Source organism: Lissotriton vulgaris, chromosome 7, assembly GCF_964263255.1.
Source record: "Lissotriton vulgaris chromosome 7, aLisVul1.2, whole genome shotgun sequence".
Classification (NCBI taxonomy): Eukaryota; Metazoa; Chordata; class Amphibia; order Caudata; family Salamandridae; genus Lissotriton; species Lissotriton vulgaris.
The window spans coordinates 1,505,052,326-1,505,068,098 of record NC_141695.1 but is presented as its reverse complement, the minus strand read 5'-3'; the positions used below and the strand labels follow the sequence as shown (position 1 = coordinate 1,505,068,098).

The following is a 15,773-nucleotide window of genomic DNA, read 5'->3' as shown; positions in this document are numbered from 1 at the left end:
CCAGAAAATATATAGGTACATGGTAGCATGGCTGTAAGCTGCTAGTCAAATATGACAAATTCAAAAAGAACAATTGACGGACAGACTGCAGAACAATGTCATGCATTCACCCCAGTACAGAGATGTGGGCCAAAATCAATCGTTTTTTTTGCCCCCCATGCCATTCCAGGTTGGACTCAGCCATAAGCAAATCAGTCTTGACCCTGCGCACAATGGGAACAGTCCAGCCCGAACTCCCAGGCCTGATCCTCCCTGGACTGGAAACAAGCATCCTAGGACCGGTTTCGGGCGTTCATCCCTCATCAGCCAGGATAGCTTGACTCCAGTGGCATGGAGAGCACAGGACCCACGTCTGGGTATACCCTTCTCACTGGGGGTGACAAATGCTAAAAGAACAACTGATGAACAGAATGCAGTACAATGTCCTACCCCAGTACAGAGATCTAGGCCCAAATCCATTGTTTTTTTTGCTCACCATGCCATTCCAGGTTGGAACCAGCCATATGCAAATGAGTCTTGACCCTGCACCAATGGGAACAGTCCAGCCCAAACTAGTCAAATATGAGCTGTTGGTATTGTGGTGTAACTCATTTAGCCTCTAATGGGGTTGTCCTTCCTACAATATGTCTGGTTTGTGAAACTGCCGGTGAAGTCAATTAGTTACAAACTCTGGGTCGAACTGGGGATAAGTGGTTGGGAAGGGGAGGATGTGTGGGCGGACGGGTGTTTGGTTCTGGTTTCTATGATGCTGGACTTACGGTGTCAGTCCTGGTGAAGGGCGGCTTCATCCCTGTGAGGGATGACAGGGGTACCTATGTATTTGTTTTATGGGGGGACTTTGTGGGGCTGGGCTTTCCGTAAGGGGCCTCGGTAGGAGGGGCCTGCTTGGGCTATTCCGTGGGTGCTGGTAACTCCGGGTGTGATGGGGCTTCTGCTGTTTTTTGTCGGAACTGCTGAAGAAGTTAGTCTATTCTCTGCAAATGTGGCGCAGGCACATCCTTTGTATCTCTTTGTGCCTTATTGCGTCATCCTCTGCTGAGCCGCATTTACTGACTGCTCGTTTCAAGGCTGCTGTTGGGGCCCTTTGCATGGCGATCCCTCTCGTTGTTTGGATAGCCAACAATGCAAATCGCATCTGGTTCTTGTGGTGTTTCTGATGTCGACACACCCTTAGCCCTCGGGCCTCCCATTTGTCAATGACGGTAAACCCTGTGACCTCCCCTAGTCTTTTGTGGACTGTGATCCAATGTGGTTTCAGGGTGGGGCAGTTCCAGAACATGTGCTGAAATGTTGCATTGGAGAGCTTTACAGCGTGGTCCTAGAAACTGTTTCAGGATAGTATCTCTGGAGACGTGCTGGTGTTGGGTATGCACAGTGTTGAATAAATAATGTAATGTTTTTTAACCATGCGTTATGGGAGACTTCCTGTGGGTACTCCAGGGCCTGCTCCCATTCTTTGTCTTGTGGTGGCCACTCGAACTCCTCCTCCCACCTGTGTCTCAGGATTAAGTGGTGTGGACGTAAGTTTCGTATGGCTTTGTAGAGTCAAGTAATTAAGTGGCGTCCGGGGCTCATGTGTAGCACTATGTGAAGCACTGGGTGTGTCTCTGGTTCTCTCGCGGATAGGTCCCAAAGTCTGCAGCAGTCGATTTGTCTGTGAAGGAGAAATTGTCCTTGTGGGAGGCCACTTTCCTCCTCTAGACTATCTTTCTTTGAACTAATAACACACATCCACAACAATCCATCCAAGTGCTGCTATTTAGGCTGTCCTGAGTTCCAGTAATGTTAAAAAATGTCATGGCACTTATGTTAGTATATTTATGACTGAATTCAGAGGCAATCTATCCTTACCAGGACTACAAATTGTTCAGGTCCATTTGACCTTCTCAAGTGTTTAAAAGCCTATAGATTACCTCTACCCTTCAACAAAGTTTCGGTCTGTAAGTCCACTTGAAGTCTTCAGTCCCATCCCCAGGGGATGTTTTGGACACACAGCTCATGAGGGTATTTCCATGAGTATAATATTCTTAAGGGATTCGATTCTATTTCAGTACAACCAATGCAGGTGGATGTGTGTATGTATGTGTGTATGTATGTATGTGTGTGTGTGTGTGTGTGTGTGTGTGTGTGTGTGTGTGTGTGTGTATATGTGTAATGGCCTGACAATTCTGCCAATAATCAGGACATGCAAGCTTATCCCCTCTTGGGACCCAAAAGGAGACAACACTCCACAATACTTACTCAAGAAAGGAACACCAACACTAAGAATAAGTCTATAGCTCTTGTCGAGAGGCTCGCACACTAACAACAACAAAATATCACAAAGTACCACAATGTATCAAAATATATTACAACATATTGTCAATCCTCCCGGTGACAAGCGCTGTACGGAAGGCTATTTCCCGCTCCTCTCCAATTTATAGAATACTCACCCAGGTAGGACTAGATATATCCAACGCATACCTCTCCTAACCAGGCTGGGGGTGGAAGAATTAGAATTTTTCTCCTTGCTGGGAGCCAGACAACCTTCCGTATCAGCAATTACCCATTGGAATGGAACTTACCCATCCTTCCATAAGCATTTGGTCAAAAAGGAGCCCATTCTCCCTCCACCAGGAATACAGACAAATAATCATATACTCTGGGGTTTCATTTATTACACAATGATAGGATAAAATAGGTATAAGTCACGATAGGCCTTCACATTAGCACCTAAGCAATTGCTAAACGCAATCAGTAAAACATATATAGAACTTATATGTATATAAATGTATTGGATCTGAAAATAGGAAAAGATAGTTAAGCAAGATCAGTAAGAATATAAGAGTTAGTGGAACACCTCACCAAGTATCTACACATCACGCTTTCGCTTCGCCAGAGGGGAGTCAGTTTCTCCAGCCGAATTGGGATTATTCGCTGCACGTCTGCACTGCGTTGAACTTCCGGTGTTCGAGACTCAGACACTCCCTTTAGTACCTGTGGAGACGTAAGACGAGGCTCCTGTGAGCCGCGCCCCCTTTTCCCATCAGATTCCATACGACTCTGCACCAAGGCCACAGCATCGGCTGGCCAAGCGTCTGTTATGACTCGGGAGCAGAGCGAGCACATTCCTCCGACAAGAACCGGTTTCTACCAGCATATGAAGTGCAGAAAATAAGTGAAAAGCATAACATGGCTTCTCACCTAGAAAGGCTCAGAAGATGGCGACAGCTTAGAAAAGGGAGTCGCTTAAGCATAGCCCACTACTCCCGTAAATGAGCAAAATTAGTATGCAAGACAGCATAAGAGTATGCCAAAGCCGATAGGCAAGCACTGCCATGAAGCAAGATAAAGTCGGAAACAGAAATGCATAATCGAGCACTACTTTGTAGCTTATTCATACTATGCAGGCCTACACATCACTATATTAGATCAGAATATACTGAGATGGTGATGGGCAACGGTCCTAATCGGGCCATTCAACTATATAAATGGCACATTCACTACAATATGTTGTGACGATTGGGCTTGTGTGTGTGTGTGTGTGTGGGGGGGGGGGCTACCTTACTCTTTTTATTCCATATGCCTAGTAGCTGATGCAGACCTACAGTACGCTGTGCATGACTAGTCAAATGACTTCTCCACATAGACTTCAATCATTTCGACTCTTTCCACTAAGGAGTTTATTTTTTTCTCCAAGCTCTCGTACAGTTCATGAATCTTCTATTGATTCTTTTCCGATGTATTAAACCTTCAATTTATTTCACCTAACAGGGAAGTTATAATTTTTTTATCCTCCAGATGCCTGCCCTTTCCTGCTTGCTGCGGAGGTTCGGTGTGACATTTAAACCTTAACCTGTGGTTGTTCCTCCAACTTTGTCTGCCAACACCTGAAATCTATTTGAGGTCTCCAGATTCGCTGGTTTCCCATTATATATAAACCGGACTTGCATCCCACTGTATCGGCCATGCCTATCCAATTCTTGTGTTTGCATTTATGTACCTCAGATGGTGGTAATAAAGGTGGTAATGAATTCGAATGGTCCCATCCCAAAGACTGCACTTTGAAGTAAGACCGGGGGAGGGAGTGATTTTAACTCCTATTTTTTGTCCTTTCCATCCTCCCTCCTTCACTGTTCTCTGGTCTTCTGGTGGATTATCCAGGCTAGTTGTGGGGGGCGGGGGGGGGCCGGGGGGGAATAAGATAGAGTCCTGTTGTCTGTGTTTTTAGGATTTGGTCTGAAACCGGAATCTCTAAAATGTGCTTATTCCTTAAGGCGTATCTATTTACCTGCCCCCATGTAGCTCCCTCGAACCTCCTTAACTCTGTGTTTGTTTACTCCTGGTTTGTCTATTCTTTTCCCTGATACCAGGACCCAGTAGCAACACCTGGAAGTCTTCTCAGCTTCTCTTCTTTGCAGGAGTCCTATATATGTTTTCATCATTATGTGAACCTTCCTGAATTTCCTTTGGTGCATCCAGAGTGGTTTTATTTAGCTGTGTCTCCCTACCACCTCTCGATATACCTTCTGGTTGAAAGGCACTCCCTGGAACCCCCAGAAGCAAATCCTGGTCAAAGCACGCCGATCACAGGATAGCCGCACAGCTGCCTCCGCCCACACTCAATCTTCACGTCGGTAACGAGCGCCCACCCAGACTGCTTGCCGTACCGAGCGCTGCATGCGCATTAGACAGGTTTTCAATCAGACCTCTGAAGACCTTCAGCCCCTTGACGCTCCCTCAATCTAAACAGACCAACTCACTGCTTGGCGCATCGCTGCTCACTGCCGCCGTACCACCAGAAAGGTAGAGCTCCCGACCCGCTCAGCCACCATGCCCCCCGCATCCTCTGAATAGGGAGGTTGAAACAATTCATAGAATTAATTTCCCTTAGAACGGTTGAAAAGAACTTACGAGAAAAGCTTGAGACCCTTCAGAACCATGCAAGAAGAAACAACATAAGTATTTTAAATGTTCCAAAAGGTTTTGAAGGGGATAACATAAAGATATCCATGATAGGATTGCTATCAAAGAATGCTCTTTCATAAAGGGAGAATGGTCTTTCAAGATCAGATATATCTAGAGCTACTCAAGATAGGCAATGGGAGCATAATAGAAGTGGAAACCTTGATTGAACAAATCAAAGCACACTCAAAATAATTTAGTTTGATAAATAATGGAAGGATAGGAGAGCTTGAATAGGGTAACCTCAAAGAGAATACCCGATGACAAATGGGAGGGTTCCCCAGGGTGGGAACAAGGGGGTGGGAAACGGGGGGGTTACGTTTATACACAAAGTTTTGTTTAATTATCACAGGGTGGGGAAGCATGTGTGGGGGAAAAAAACGAAGGTCCTCATTGACAGAGAATGGTAGTTTTTATAGGGACTTTGGCCTTTCCTCCTCCCTTTCACATACTAAGAGGGGAAATGACACATACCCAAAGATAGAACCTTAGGGATTTTAACTTGGAATGTTAATGGCCTTAGGGTTTGCCTGCAGGCGAAGGAAAATGTTTGAGTTATGTTGATTGAGTAGTGAGATAATACAAGAAACCCATCTCCTGAAAGAATGGATAAATTCTGAAAAAACAAAAATGGGTTGAACATTGTGTGTACAAAGTAGGAGTGTTGCATAAAAGGGGTGGCAATATATATATACATTAAATCAAGTAGTTCACTCTTGGGGATTAAATGATGGATAGAAGGAGGAGATGGGTTGTAACCAAATTTAGGTATAAAGGTAATTGGTTCGCTATCATGGGATATTATGGCCCCAATACAGATGATCCAGTGCCTCTTCAGGAGCTATACAATCTTCTCCTGGATATAAATGTTCCCATTATTTTTTGAGAGGGGTGATTTTAATGTCTTAATTGACCCAGTCCTAGACAACTACTTCGCCAGAAATGCAGTCAATTCCACTGAGATGAAAACTTTCACAAAACCATTGATGGAAGATCTTGGCTTGATTGATATCTGGAGGGTAAAAGGTAGTAAGGATGAGATCTGTTCAAAAACAAAACATATGGGCATTCTTGCAGAATAAACCTTTTTAGTAAACAGTAGGATTGCTAATAAAGTCATAAAAGTTTAACATTAAGTAGAACATCTTTCTGACCATTTAGTGTGAGCCTGGAGATTATCTTAACACAATTTTACACAAAAGAGAGGAACTTTAAATTGCATTCTACTAATTGAAATACTGAAGAAAGAAACAAATTCTTTCAGATAAAAAAGGTCAGCCCAGTTGCATATAGTTGGGACACGTACAAAGCTTTTATAAGGGAGTGATTATTAACCTCTCCTTTTGCCAGTGTAGGGAGCAGAAAGTCAAGATCGAGAAATGTGTTGGAGAACTCTCTGAACGTAAGGACTGGTCTCTAATACAGGAAAACTTGCAGAAGTCTAGATACAGCTCATCTGGTTTTCTGGATGAGGGAATCGAAGAAAAATAGAAGTCTGGTAAGCTATCCCATAATGAATAAGGGGAAGACTGTGGTAAACTGCTGGCATGGAAAACAAAATCACAATTCAATAAGAACAAGATTATAGAAATGTTTGCTCTAGAGACCGGTAAGTCGTGTAAAGAGGACCAGGAGCTGGAGGAGGCTTTTGTACACTTAAAAAAATAAAATAAAATGTATAATGAAGATAAAGTAGTAACTAGGGAACAGTTACAAAATTACTATGAAGAAATAAATATCGCAAGACTCTCAAACCTCAAAAGAATTCTTCTGCTCGGAAATTAGCTTAGAAGAAATAAGAGCTGGAATGGGAAAAAAGAAAAAGGGAAAGCAGCTGGTCCAGACCGCCTCCCCAATTAACTATATTAAGCTCTGAAGGAAGAACTGGCCCCATGGTATAGGGAAATGATAAATGCTGCTTTTGTAGAAAGAAAAGAACTTCCACGATCCTGGGAGGAAGCCACGATTAGTATTTTAAAACCAAATAAAAACCCTAAGTTTTGCGAATCATAGAGACCTATATCTCTTTTAAACTGCAATTATAAGATTTATACCCAGATTCTGCCAAAATGTTTGGAGAGTGGTATCGGGCAGTTAATACACATCGATCAAAAGGGTTTTATTAAAGGGAGACAACACGATTTAACACACTATTTGATTGGAGCAATGGACTTCGCTATTGGAAGTAAGATTCCTCTGACGGTCCTCACATTTGACACTGCAAATGCATTTGATAATTGTCCATTATAGGAAGGGCCAACTGGGCAACATGACCTGAGGAAGAATTTTCTAGAGCTGTGTCAACGATCTATAGTAACTCTACTGCTAGAATTCTAGTAAATGGAAATTTCACAGATCAAATAATCAAAAGAGGGATGTGTCAGGTTTAACCCTTGTCCCCTTTACTTTTTAATATGTATATTGAGCCTCTGGCAAACAAAATAAGATCAAACTTGAATATAAGCTATTTTGGGTGCAGGGTTTGGGAAAAAAGGTGGTCCTGTATGTGAATGACTTAATGATCTATACCAGTGAAATGGAGGAATCCCTCCAAGAGATCTTCAAAGCCCTAGTGGATTTTTTGGAAAGTATCAAGATATTTAGTCAACCAACAAAAGACTGAAATTATGGATTGGAAAACTCATTACTCTAGCCCATTGGTGATATAATGTAGTATAATATAAGAAAGGGAAGAAATGGCCAAATTGTATACAATTAATAAAAAGAAAGAAGGAACGTACCCAAGGGATCTACTAACTTGACCAATGCATATACATACTCTGCAAACACTGAATTAATTTGAAATGGATGTGATGGCATTATGTGGTTTAGAAGAACTTAAGTGATGGGTACAAACCTCAGTCATTATTCTGTGCCTCTAGAACGCCAGGAAACTAAATTGAATTCTTCTGTGAAGTGGTGATAAGGCATATGAACAGAATTATTAACCAAACATCATAGAAGAAGCAAAATGTTACACAAATTTGCGATTTGCAATTCTTTTGTAAAGAAAGAACTCCAGCAAAATCAATACCGCAGATGAAGGATTAAATAGTCTTACTTGACTAGGAACAATATGTCAGTGGTTCAAACAATTACAGAATATACTATTTTATAAATTAAAGGATCATAGTTCCTATCCAGCATTAACCTAGTGGTATACTGCCAACTTTTATTTAGGTTGGATTATTGAACTAATGTGGGATAAAATTTGTGGAATGTCCAATATTACCAACAATATATTCTACTGAAGATGCATACAAAGAAAAACCCCTCAGGCAATCCAGTCTTCTTGCCTATTATTGTTTAACAAACTATATGACACGCATGGGAAAGTGATTCTATCGGACTATAAGAATAATTTGTATGTACATGGGAAACTGAAGGACTCATTAACAGTTGTGAGCTAGGCTTAGTCTGGTCAAACAGAGTGTTTGTTTGCAACGTTAAAATAAAATTGTGGTTTCAGTGACCTCCATGAATTCTACTACTAGTTTCTTGTGGATACATTTCAGGTAAGATTTATTAGGTCATATGCTTTACTATTTGGATGCATACTGTAAGCTTCGCATACATTAGAGGCAGTGGGTCCTATATAAAACTGTGCCTAAATGATTGCCCGTCCTCAATTTCCATTTGATTTTGTCCAGCTAAGGCAAATCCAGCTGTCTCTGAATAGTTGCCTATCTTGCTACAGGCTCAATTGAGTGAGAGCGCATCTTTGAGGGGACATTGGGCAGCTCTGCCTAGTGGCTCCTTATAGGTACACTATTCAGACATGCTTGTTTTCTCTCGAGTGCTAGGATTATTATATTGTATTTGATTAATTGTACTATGTGAGAACCCAAACTGTATGTCTTCTTGTCTGCAACGTGAACAACCCCTAGTCAGAGTTGAGTACCTTTTTTGGCATTTAGGGTTTAAATCTAATTATTCATATCTTGCACAGATTACCTCTAACAACTACTTTAAGGCCGTTCCCTCACTTCATGGCGGTTACTTTAATAAGATAAGGGTTATCATAACATTATGAGCATGCACTGATAATGTTCAAACACTATAGTAGTCTGATGGTCACCAGTGGCCACAGGGGAGGAAGAAGCAGAAATACAAAAATCATAATGCTGAAACAGCAACCAAGTTATGATACTCCCAATCCTGCTGCTTCACCTCTCCCAGAGACAGAGTAACTTAACTATTCTTACTTCACCAAGAGGATAGGTTCCAGCTCCCAGTACTCCAGTCATGTCTGATACAAGACAATTTCCCGCTATTGTTAATCATTACCCACAGTCTTCTTTGAAACTCTCCGGGATGGTTCAGGTTCCAGTTTACTTGTGAAAACAACGCTAGGCTTCCTGTTCCACCATTAGCTTTGCTGGAAACCCTACTGCTGCTTTCACCCCTTTATACACTAGTTCGTTTCTGATTTCCAGCAAATTCTACATATGTGAAAGTGTATCAAGGTATACGTCAGGAAAAAATAGGCTGGTAGAGCGCAGGGACATCTTTTTCAGCTTATTGCTTCTCTCCTTTTTTTTTTTTTCATCATATTGCCACAGATAGTTCCAGCTTCCAGTACCCACGGTCTCTTGAGCGAGCTCCAGAGGGAACTCTAAAAGCCTTCCCTCATTGCTTCTTATTCTCCCATCAGCACCATCACCAGTGGTTCTTACAGCCTTTAGCATATCCTTAGGTAACAGCTCTGCAGTGAAGTCTGATCGGGCTGGGGCTCAGAAGAATGCCTCTATAGATATATAATAGTGCCCAGTTTTATTGTAGCTTCATTGCTGCAGCTTTTGAATGAGGTTGGGTCCTAAACAGTTAATTAAGTCTCCCATCTACCAGTGCTTGCACATTGTGTACCATCCTTACTGTTAATCTTCCATTACTTTTATCTTTCCTGCTAGACCTTCCAGGTGCTATTTCGAGATGTTCACTGTGTTTCCCAGCAGTTTTCAGCACCAGTTCTGTGTGAAACTCTTCAATAGAATGCAAAAGTGTCCTCTCACCTAGGGAGGAATCATCCATCCCTTCTTTGGAAGTCTTTCTTATGATGAAAAAAGTCATTTTTCTGGCACCTCCTTTTCTACATGGTGCAAGCCAGAGTTCAAAGAGGACTAGTGTAGCTTACTCACTTGGGTATTACTAATAATTTCCCTTGCTTTCCCATGTAACATCATGGTGTCTGCACTGTGGTTCTAGGTGGCTGATCCTAGTCCGTCCTGTGCCCTTAGGAGTTGCCTTTTCAGGTTAACACTGCCTTTGGCTCCCTTTGCTGCTCGATTATGCCCCAAGACATCCAGTGTCCTGGTTAAGCAGCAACGCACATAGAAAAATCAAGCGCTCACCCTGGTCGGCCAGCACCACAGGTCAAGCTAGTGCCCCCAGCTGAACTATCAACAAATCTATGGTCAGTGCAAGCTAGGTGGCTACCATTGACGCTGTGTTGAAAGGTAGCCTCTGATTACCGACCAGGAGAATTGGCAAGAGATGCTCTTTTTCAGTCCATAAGAGTGGGATATTCAAACCTCACCCTGGATATTCTGTCAGAGGCACCACATCCTTTTCCAAGAGGAGAACTGTTCTGTCAGACTGTACGGCACCCGCATGAGCTTCAAATCAGCAGCAAAGTATGATTCGACTGGGAGTCCACATGCCACCTAGCATTTTGATACTCCCGACACCCCCTACCTCTCACCTTTTTGGCATTTAACCTCTTGGTAGCTGTTAAACCTAGCATCTTTTGGCGTGTTTCCCCTGAGTTTTTGCTTTTCTGACCTCCTGGTTCTAACTGTTTGTGCTGGCTTAGTTTTTCTGCTCACTTTTCTCACTGCTGACCAGTGGTAAAGTGCAAGTGCTCCTGTGGTTTAATGTATTATGGATTGGTGTTTCCATGATTGGCCCTTTTTGATTTGTCAGTCCCTAGTAAAGTGCATTCGGTGTGCCAGGGCCTGTAAATGAAATGCTGTTAGTGGGCTGCAGCACTGGATTGTGCCACCCACGCAAACAGCCTGTAAATGTAACTCTGGCCTGCCATTGCAGAGCCTGTGTGCAGTCTGGGACTGCCATGCCGACTTGGCAAATGTACCTACTTGCCAGGCCCTAACCTTCCCTTTCCCTTTTCTTACATGTTAGTCACCTCTAAGGTAGGCCCAAGTTACGCCTGTGAGCATGGTGCAGTGTATGTGAAAGGTAGGACATGCCCTGGTGTGTGTGGCATGTCCTGATAGGGAATTACTGACAATTTCGTTTTTCACTATTGCATGGCTACCTGTTCTCATAGGCCAAAATGGGCACTTTGATCATAACATCTTTCAATCCTAAACTGTCCCAGGGAACAAGGTAGGAAAATAAAGTTTAATATGCTTGAAAGCAGAATCTAAAGATACATCTTTTAGTGAAGATGATTTTTACATTCTGTGTTTGAAAATACCACTTTTAGAAAGTAGGTATTTCTTACTCCATCCAGCAGGTCTCTGCTGGGTTTGTGGATTGACTAGTAGCACAAGAAGGATTGTGGATTGACTGTCTGGGTTTTGGATGACAGGGGCTGGCGAGCAGCAGAGGCTCCAGATAATGTAGGTGGGTCAGGAAAGGACTTAATAGACTTTGGATGCATTTAGAGTAGGGGGGGAGAGTTCCTTTCACTTGAATAGGCCTGGTCTGCCTCTGACAATGCCGTCTCCACCTCCTGCCAGGAAGCCATACCAAGGAGGGCAGACCTGGGGGAGGCTGGGCACAGACTCCCTACCTGAGAGGACAAAGGATTTTGTGGTATAAATATTGGGGCCCACCCCTGAACTTTAGAACTCTTTTAAACCAAGAAGACTGCCAAGAAGCTGAAAGGAGGAACTATCACTTTGCTGAGTGCTTTGCTGTGTTGGCCTGCAGTGGCTGCGTCTGTCTTGGGCAGTGAAAGGACTGGACTGAACTTTCTGCAACTTCTTTCATTAAGTATTTCCTTGAGGTAAAGCTTGCCCCCTATTCAAGAAGTCTCAGGAACCGCAAGACTTCAAGTTTTTCTGCCCTCAGCATTGTGGGCTGAGTGTTTTGTGCTGCAACAGAAGAAAAAGCAAACCAACGCCGCTGCCGACTCCGTGTCCTGAAGACAGCACAGATGGCACCACTGCCACCCTGGTCTCACCGACGAGGCCTGCTGATGCCACCACCGAGCCGCTGCTCGCACCGCGACCTGTGGGCACCGCACTCTGCAATGCCTTGCTTCACAACGCTGATTCAGAAAAGGGGGTGGTGATGAACAGAGTGTCTGAATTAAGCAGACCACTCTTACCCAGTCCAAAGATCAGGGCTTGATCCATCACCGTTTTTTAGCTCACTGCACCATCCCAGCTCAGAACTTGGCTATATGCAAATTAGTCTGACCCTGGCCCAGTGCATCATGGGAACAGAGGGCAGACCAAACTACCAAGCCAATTCTTATACTGGGAAGGAAACAAGCTACCGGGGACCGGTTTCTGGCATTTCAGCCGTCTTCGGCCCGGCTTGCTTGATTCCTGATGGTGCAATGAGCAAGGGACTCACATCTGAGTATACCCTTCCACGCTTGTGGTGGACAAAAATGATTCAGAAAAGGGGGTGGTGATGAACAGAGTGTCTGAATTAAGCAGACCACTCTTACCCAGTCCAAAGATCAGGGCTTGATCCATCACCGTTTTTTAGCTCACGGCACCATCCCAGCTCAGAACTTGGCTATATGCAGACCACCCCCTTTTCTGAATTGCTTCACAACGCTGCCTTGGTTTTGTCGCCGCTCCAAGCCAAAATCGACGCCGATGTTTGCATCATGGTTCGAGGGCACCGCTCCTAAAGTTGCACGATGCACCGCCCTCATCTCACACCTCCGCCTTGGCCTGCTGGCGCCATAGACTTCAGTTCGTCAGCCGACAACAGCGCATCAGCAACAACAGCAGTGCTGCTTGCACCGTGACCTGCCAGCACAGCGACGAGCACCGCATCACTTCGCACATGACCATGGTCTCACCTACGACGCCATCTGACGCCGCCGCTGCTCGCACCGCAACCTGAAGGCATTACACGCTGCACTTCGCACTCCAGCACCCAATGCCTGCTGATGTCCGCGTTCCTCACTTTAATCGCTAGGAGTTTGATCTGCAACGCGGTGGACTTCAAGGGCCTCCTGCACCGGCATCTGGAACCAACGCCTGCGGATGCTGTGCTTTCGGAAGCCAGAGGTCGCCGACGCCTTGCATTTCTAAAGGTATTGTTTTTCCGGTCTTTCCAACACAGTAGCTGGCCCACGACGCCGCGGCAGCCCAAACTGTATGGCTTTGTTTGTTCACAATGCCGTGATAGCCCCAGAGGGAGCTATTGACTTCAAGGAACTGTTTTTCAAGGTTATTTTGATAACTGAAGATTTCAAAGTAATGTATTGTGGATGTTTATCGGTTTTGGACTTGTTTCTAGTATATAACAATATTGGATATTTTTCTAAATTGGTGTGGTGTCCTTTTGTAGTGCTTACACTGTATTACTGTGGGTAATGTGCAAATGCTTTACACATTGCCTCTAAGATACGCCAACTAGAGACCCCCATTTCTAACAGTAGCCTTTGGGACTTTAGAACTGTGGTTGTCAATAACCACGGCTGTGCATTGTTTCTTGGTTGTATTTTGAAAGGGGATAAATTGACACTGGGCAGAGTCAGCTAGCTTAGTGCTTGTTTTGTAGACGTCTGGCACCTCCAGAGTGTATCAACTAGTTGATAAATTTATATGTACAGATTTCTAGGTCTTATTAGTATTCACTCTTATGACCACATTTCCTTGTTGCAGTGTATATCAAAATAAGTTCCGTATGTATCTCTAGTGCAATCATCGTGTTATAATTGCTTCTGATTTGTAATTTGACTTGCATTTCTAGGTACCAGTACCCTACAATGGACGAACTTGCTGAAATGTTGCCTGCTGTTTTAACTCAGTTAAAGTAAGTTCTTTCATGTGCCCTTAAATGTAGCATTTGTTTTCCTAAGGGTGTAGGTTTATCTCTCTAAAACAAATTTGTAGTGTGGTAAGGTGAATGTTGCTGTAATTTTAGAAAGGAGTATGCCATAGCTGTGCTGCATTACTTAAAATTCTACATTCTTTAATCTTTGACTGAATATTGCAGCACCTTCTATTCTATTACACCACACAATTCAAACATTGTCTGCTTTCACACAAAATGTCACTGGGGATAATTGCGTTCTAACTACCCTACTTGAAGTATACCCACAGATATTCTAATTTGCACATGCACGTTTAGCGTTTTCTTTTCTTCAATCCAATAAAACTCCTATAAAGGAGGCCTAATGGTGAGGTTTTGCATTGCCCCTACAAGCTGTCTGACTTTCAGAGATCAGAGTAAACATCATGAACATTTCTAAAGTCTTTACAAACCTCTGCTTTCAAATTGTCTTAACCACACAACTTACGGAAGTTCTTTACAACATTTAATTCTACCTAGTGAGATTTCACAGCATTCTCAAATATTCTCCTGGCACTATGTGAAACACATGACTTATGGTATTTGGCACAGGACTTTTGTGATCACCCAATTTGGGGTTTGTACTGCACAAGTTCAATTCTAAATGTTATTGGTTAATAATGAATTCTACCAATAACTTCACAAAAGGGTATGTTAAATTAAGCATTCAGAGCTACATGGAGTCTTTCAGGCAAGCATATGGTCAGCATTAGGTTTGCTCTATGTATTACATGACCTGTTCTCATAACTAAATATTGCCAGTAGCTGCTAGTTGGGAAACCTCTGTCAGGCCAATTTACCTTTTAGCGCATGGGGAAAGATACAAAGTCAATAATACTCAATGAAGAATTACATATCTGTTTTATTGGAAATTCTATGGTCTTCGATCAATTAGAAAGAATTAGCCACAATATTAAACATTATGTAATCTAGCATCGTATCAATAAAAACTACATCAGTCAGGCAAGTAAAAACATAGCTCAAAGATTAAGGGTATGGAGCTGCAAATAGTGGATAGCTTTTGCAGAAACAACTTGTCTTCGTCTTGGCTGCACTGCGAATATACTGCTCATATTTTTCAATATCCAAAAGGAGTCCTAAAGACCTTTGCTTGGATCAGGTTAGTAAACCTCAAGTAAGTTCACCAGGTGTAGGGGAAAATGTAAGGTGCATATTTTCTGCCGTTGTATTTTTATCATGTACATTTATTATTTTTATTGTTGTTGACATTGTAATTGTTACAGTTGTAAATTTTTGTTAGTAGTTATGTTGCTTTTTTGGCACTTGTGTGTTTACAGTGGTATGTCAGTGAATCCATTTAGATTTAAAAACTAGAGGAGGATGGGTGCTTTCGACAACCTAATGGTTTATTGATGGGTAAAATGACGTAAAGAACCACTTTAAGTTACCATGTACTTGCGCACAAGGATTTCCTGTGTAAAGGATCCCGGTCTACAAAATCTGCCACTTTTAACCAGCGAGGAGCTTAAGCTCCAAGAATACATGCTACTCCACCAGAGCTGCACACTGTGTTTAAAGCATTGAGGAAGTACTTTCATAGTTTTGGGCCCTTGCTTCCTCAACGGATGCAGTGTAAAAGTCCATTTATTGGGTTGCATGAAGACATTTTACAGTAAATGTGAAAACTTGAAGCCAGACAATACAGCCTGTGCCATATTGCCAAGTGCATCTGGTCACTGACTTGAATCCAGTCTTTTAAAGCTCTAGTGCCTGGTGTCCTATCACTGAGGCATCCTGCAGCAGCCCCTCTTCATTTTTCTTGATTTCTCAGCCCAAGAAGGAGAGACTACACTGGGTAGCTG

At 43.0% G+C, this 15,773-nt stretch overlaps 1 protein-coding gene across 2 annotated transcripts in view; it reads left to right on the top strand.

The window, feature by feature from the left end:
• NDRG3 (NDRG family member 3) overlaps window positions 1-15,773 on the top strand; it is a 392,953-nt gene that overhangs the window by 101,402 nt on the left and 275,778 nt on the right. For both annotated transcript variants that reach the window (XM_086932352.1, XM_086932351.1), the window contains exon 6: window positions 13,849-13,911. In XM_086932352.1, coding sequence (XP_086788478.1) covers window positions 13,849-13,911 — 63 coding nt within the window. The remainder of the gene's footprint in view (window positions 1-13,848; window positions 13,912-15,773) is intronic.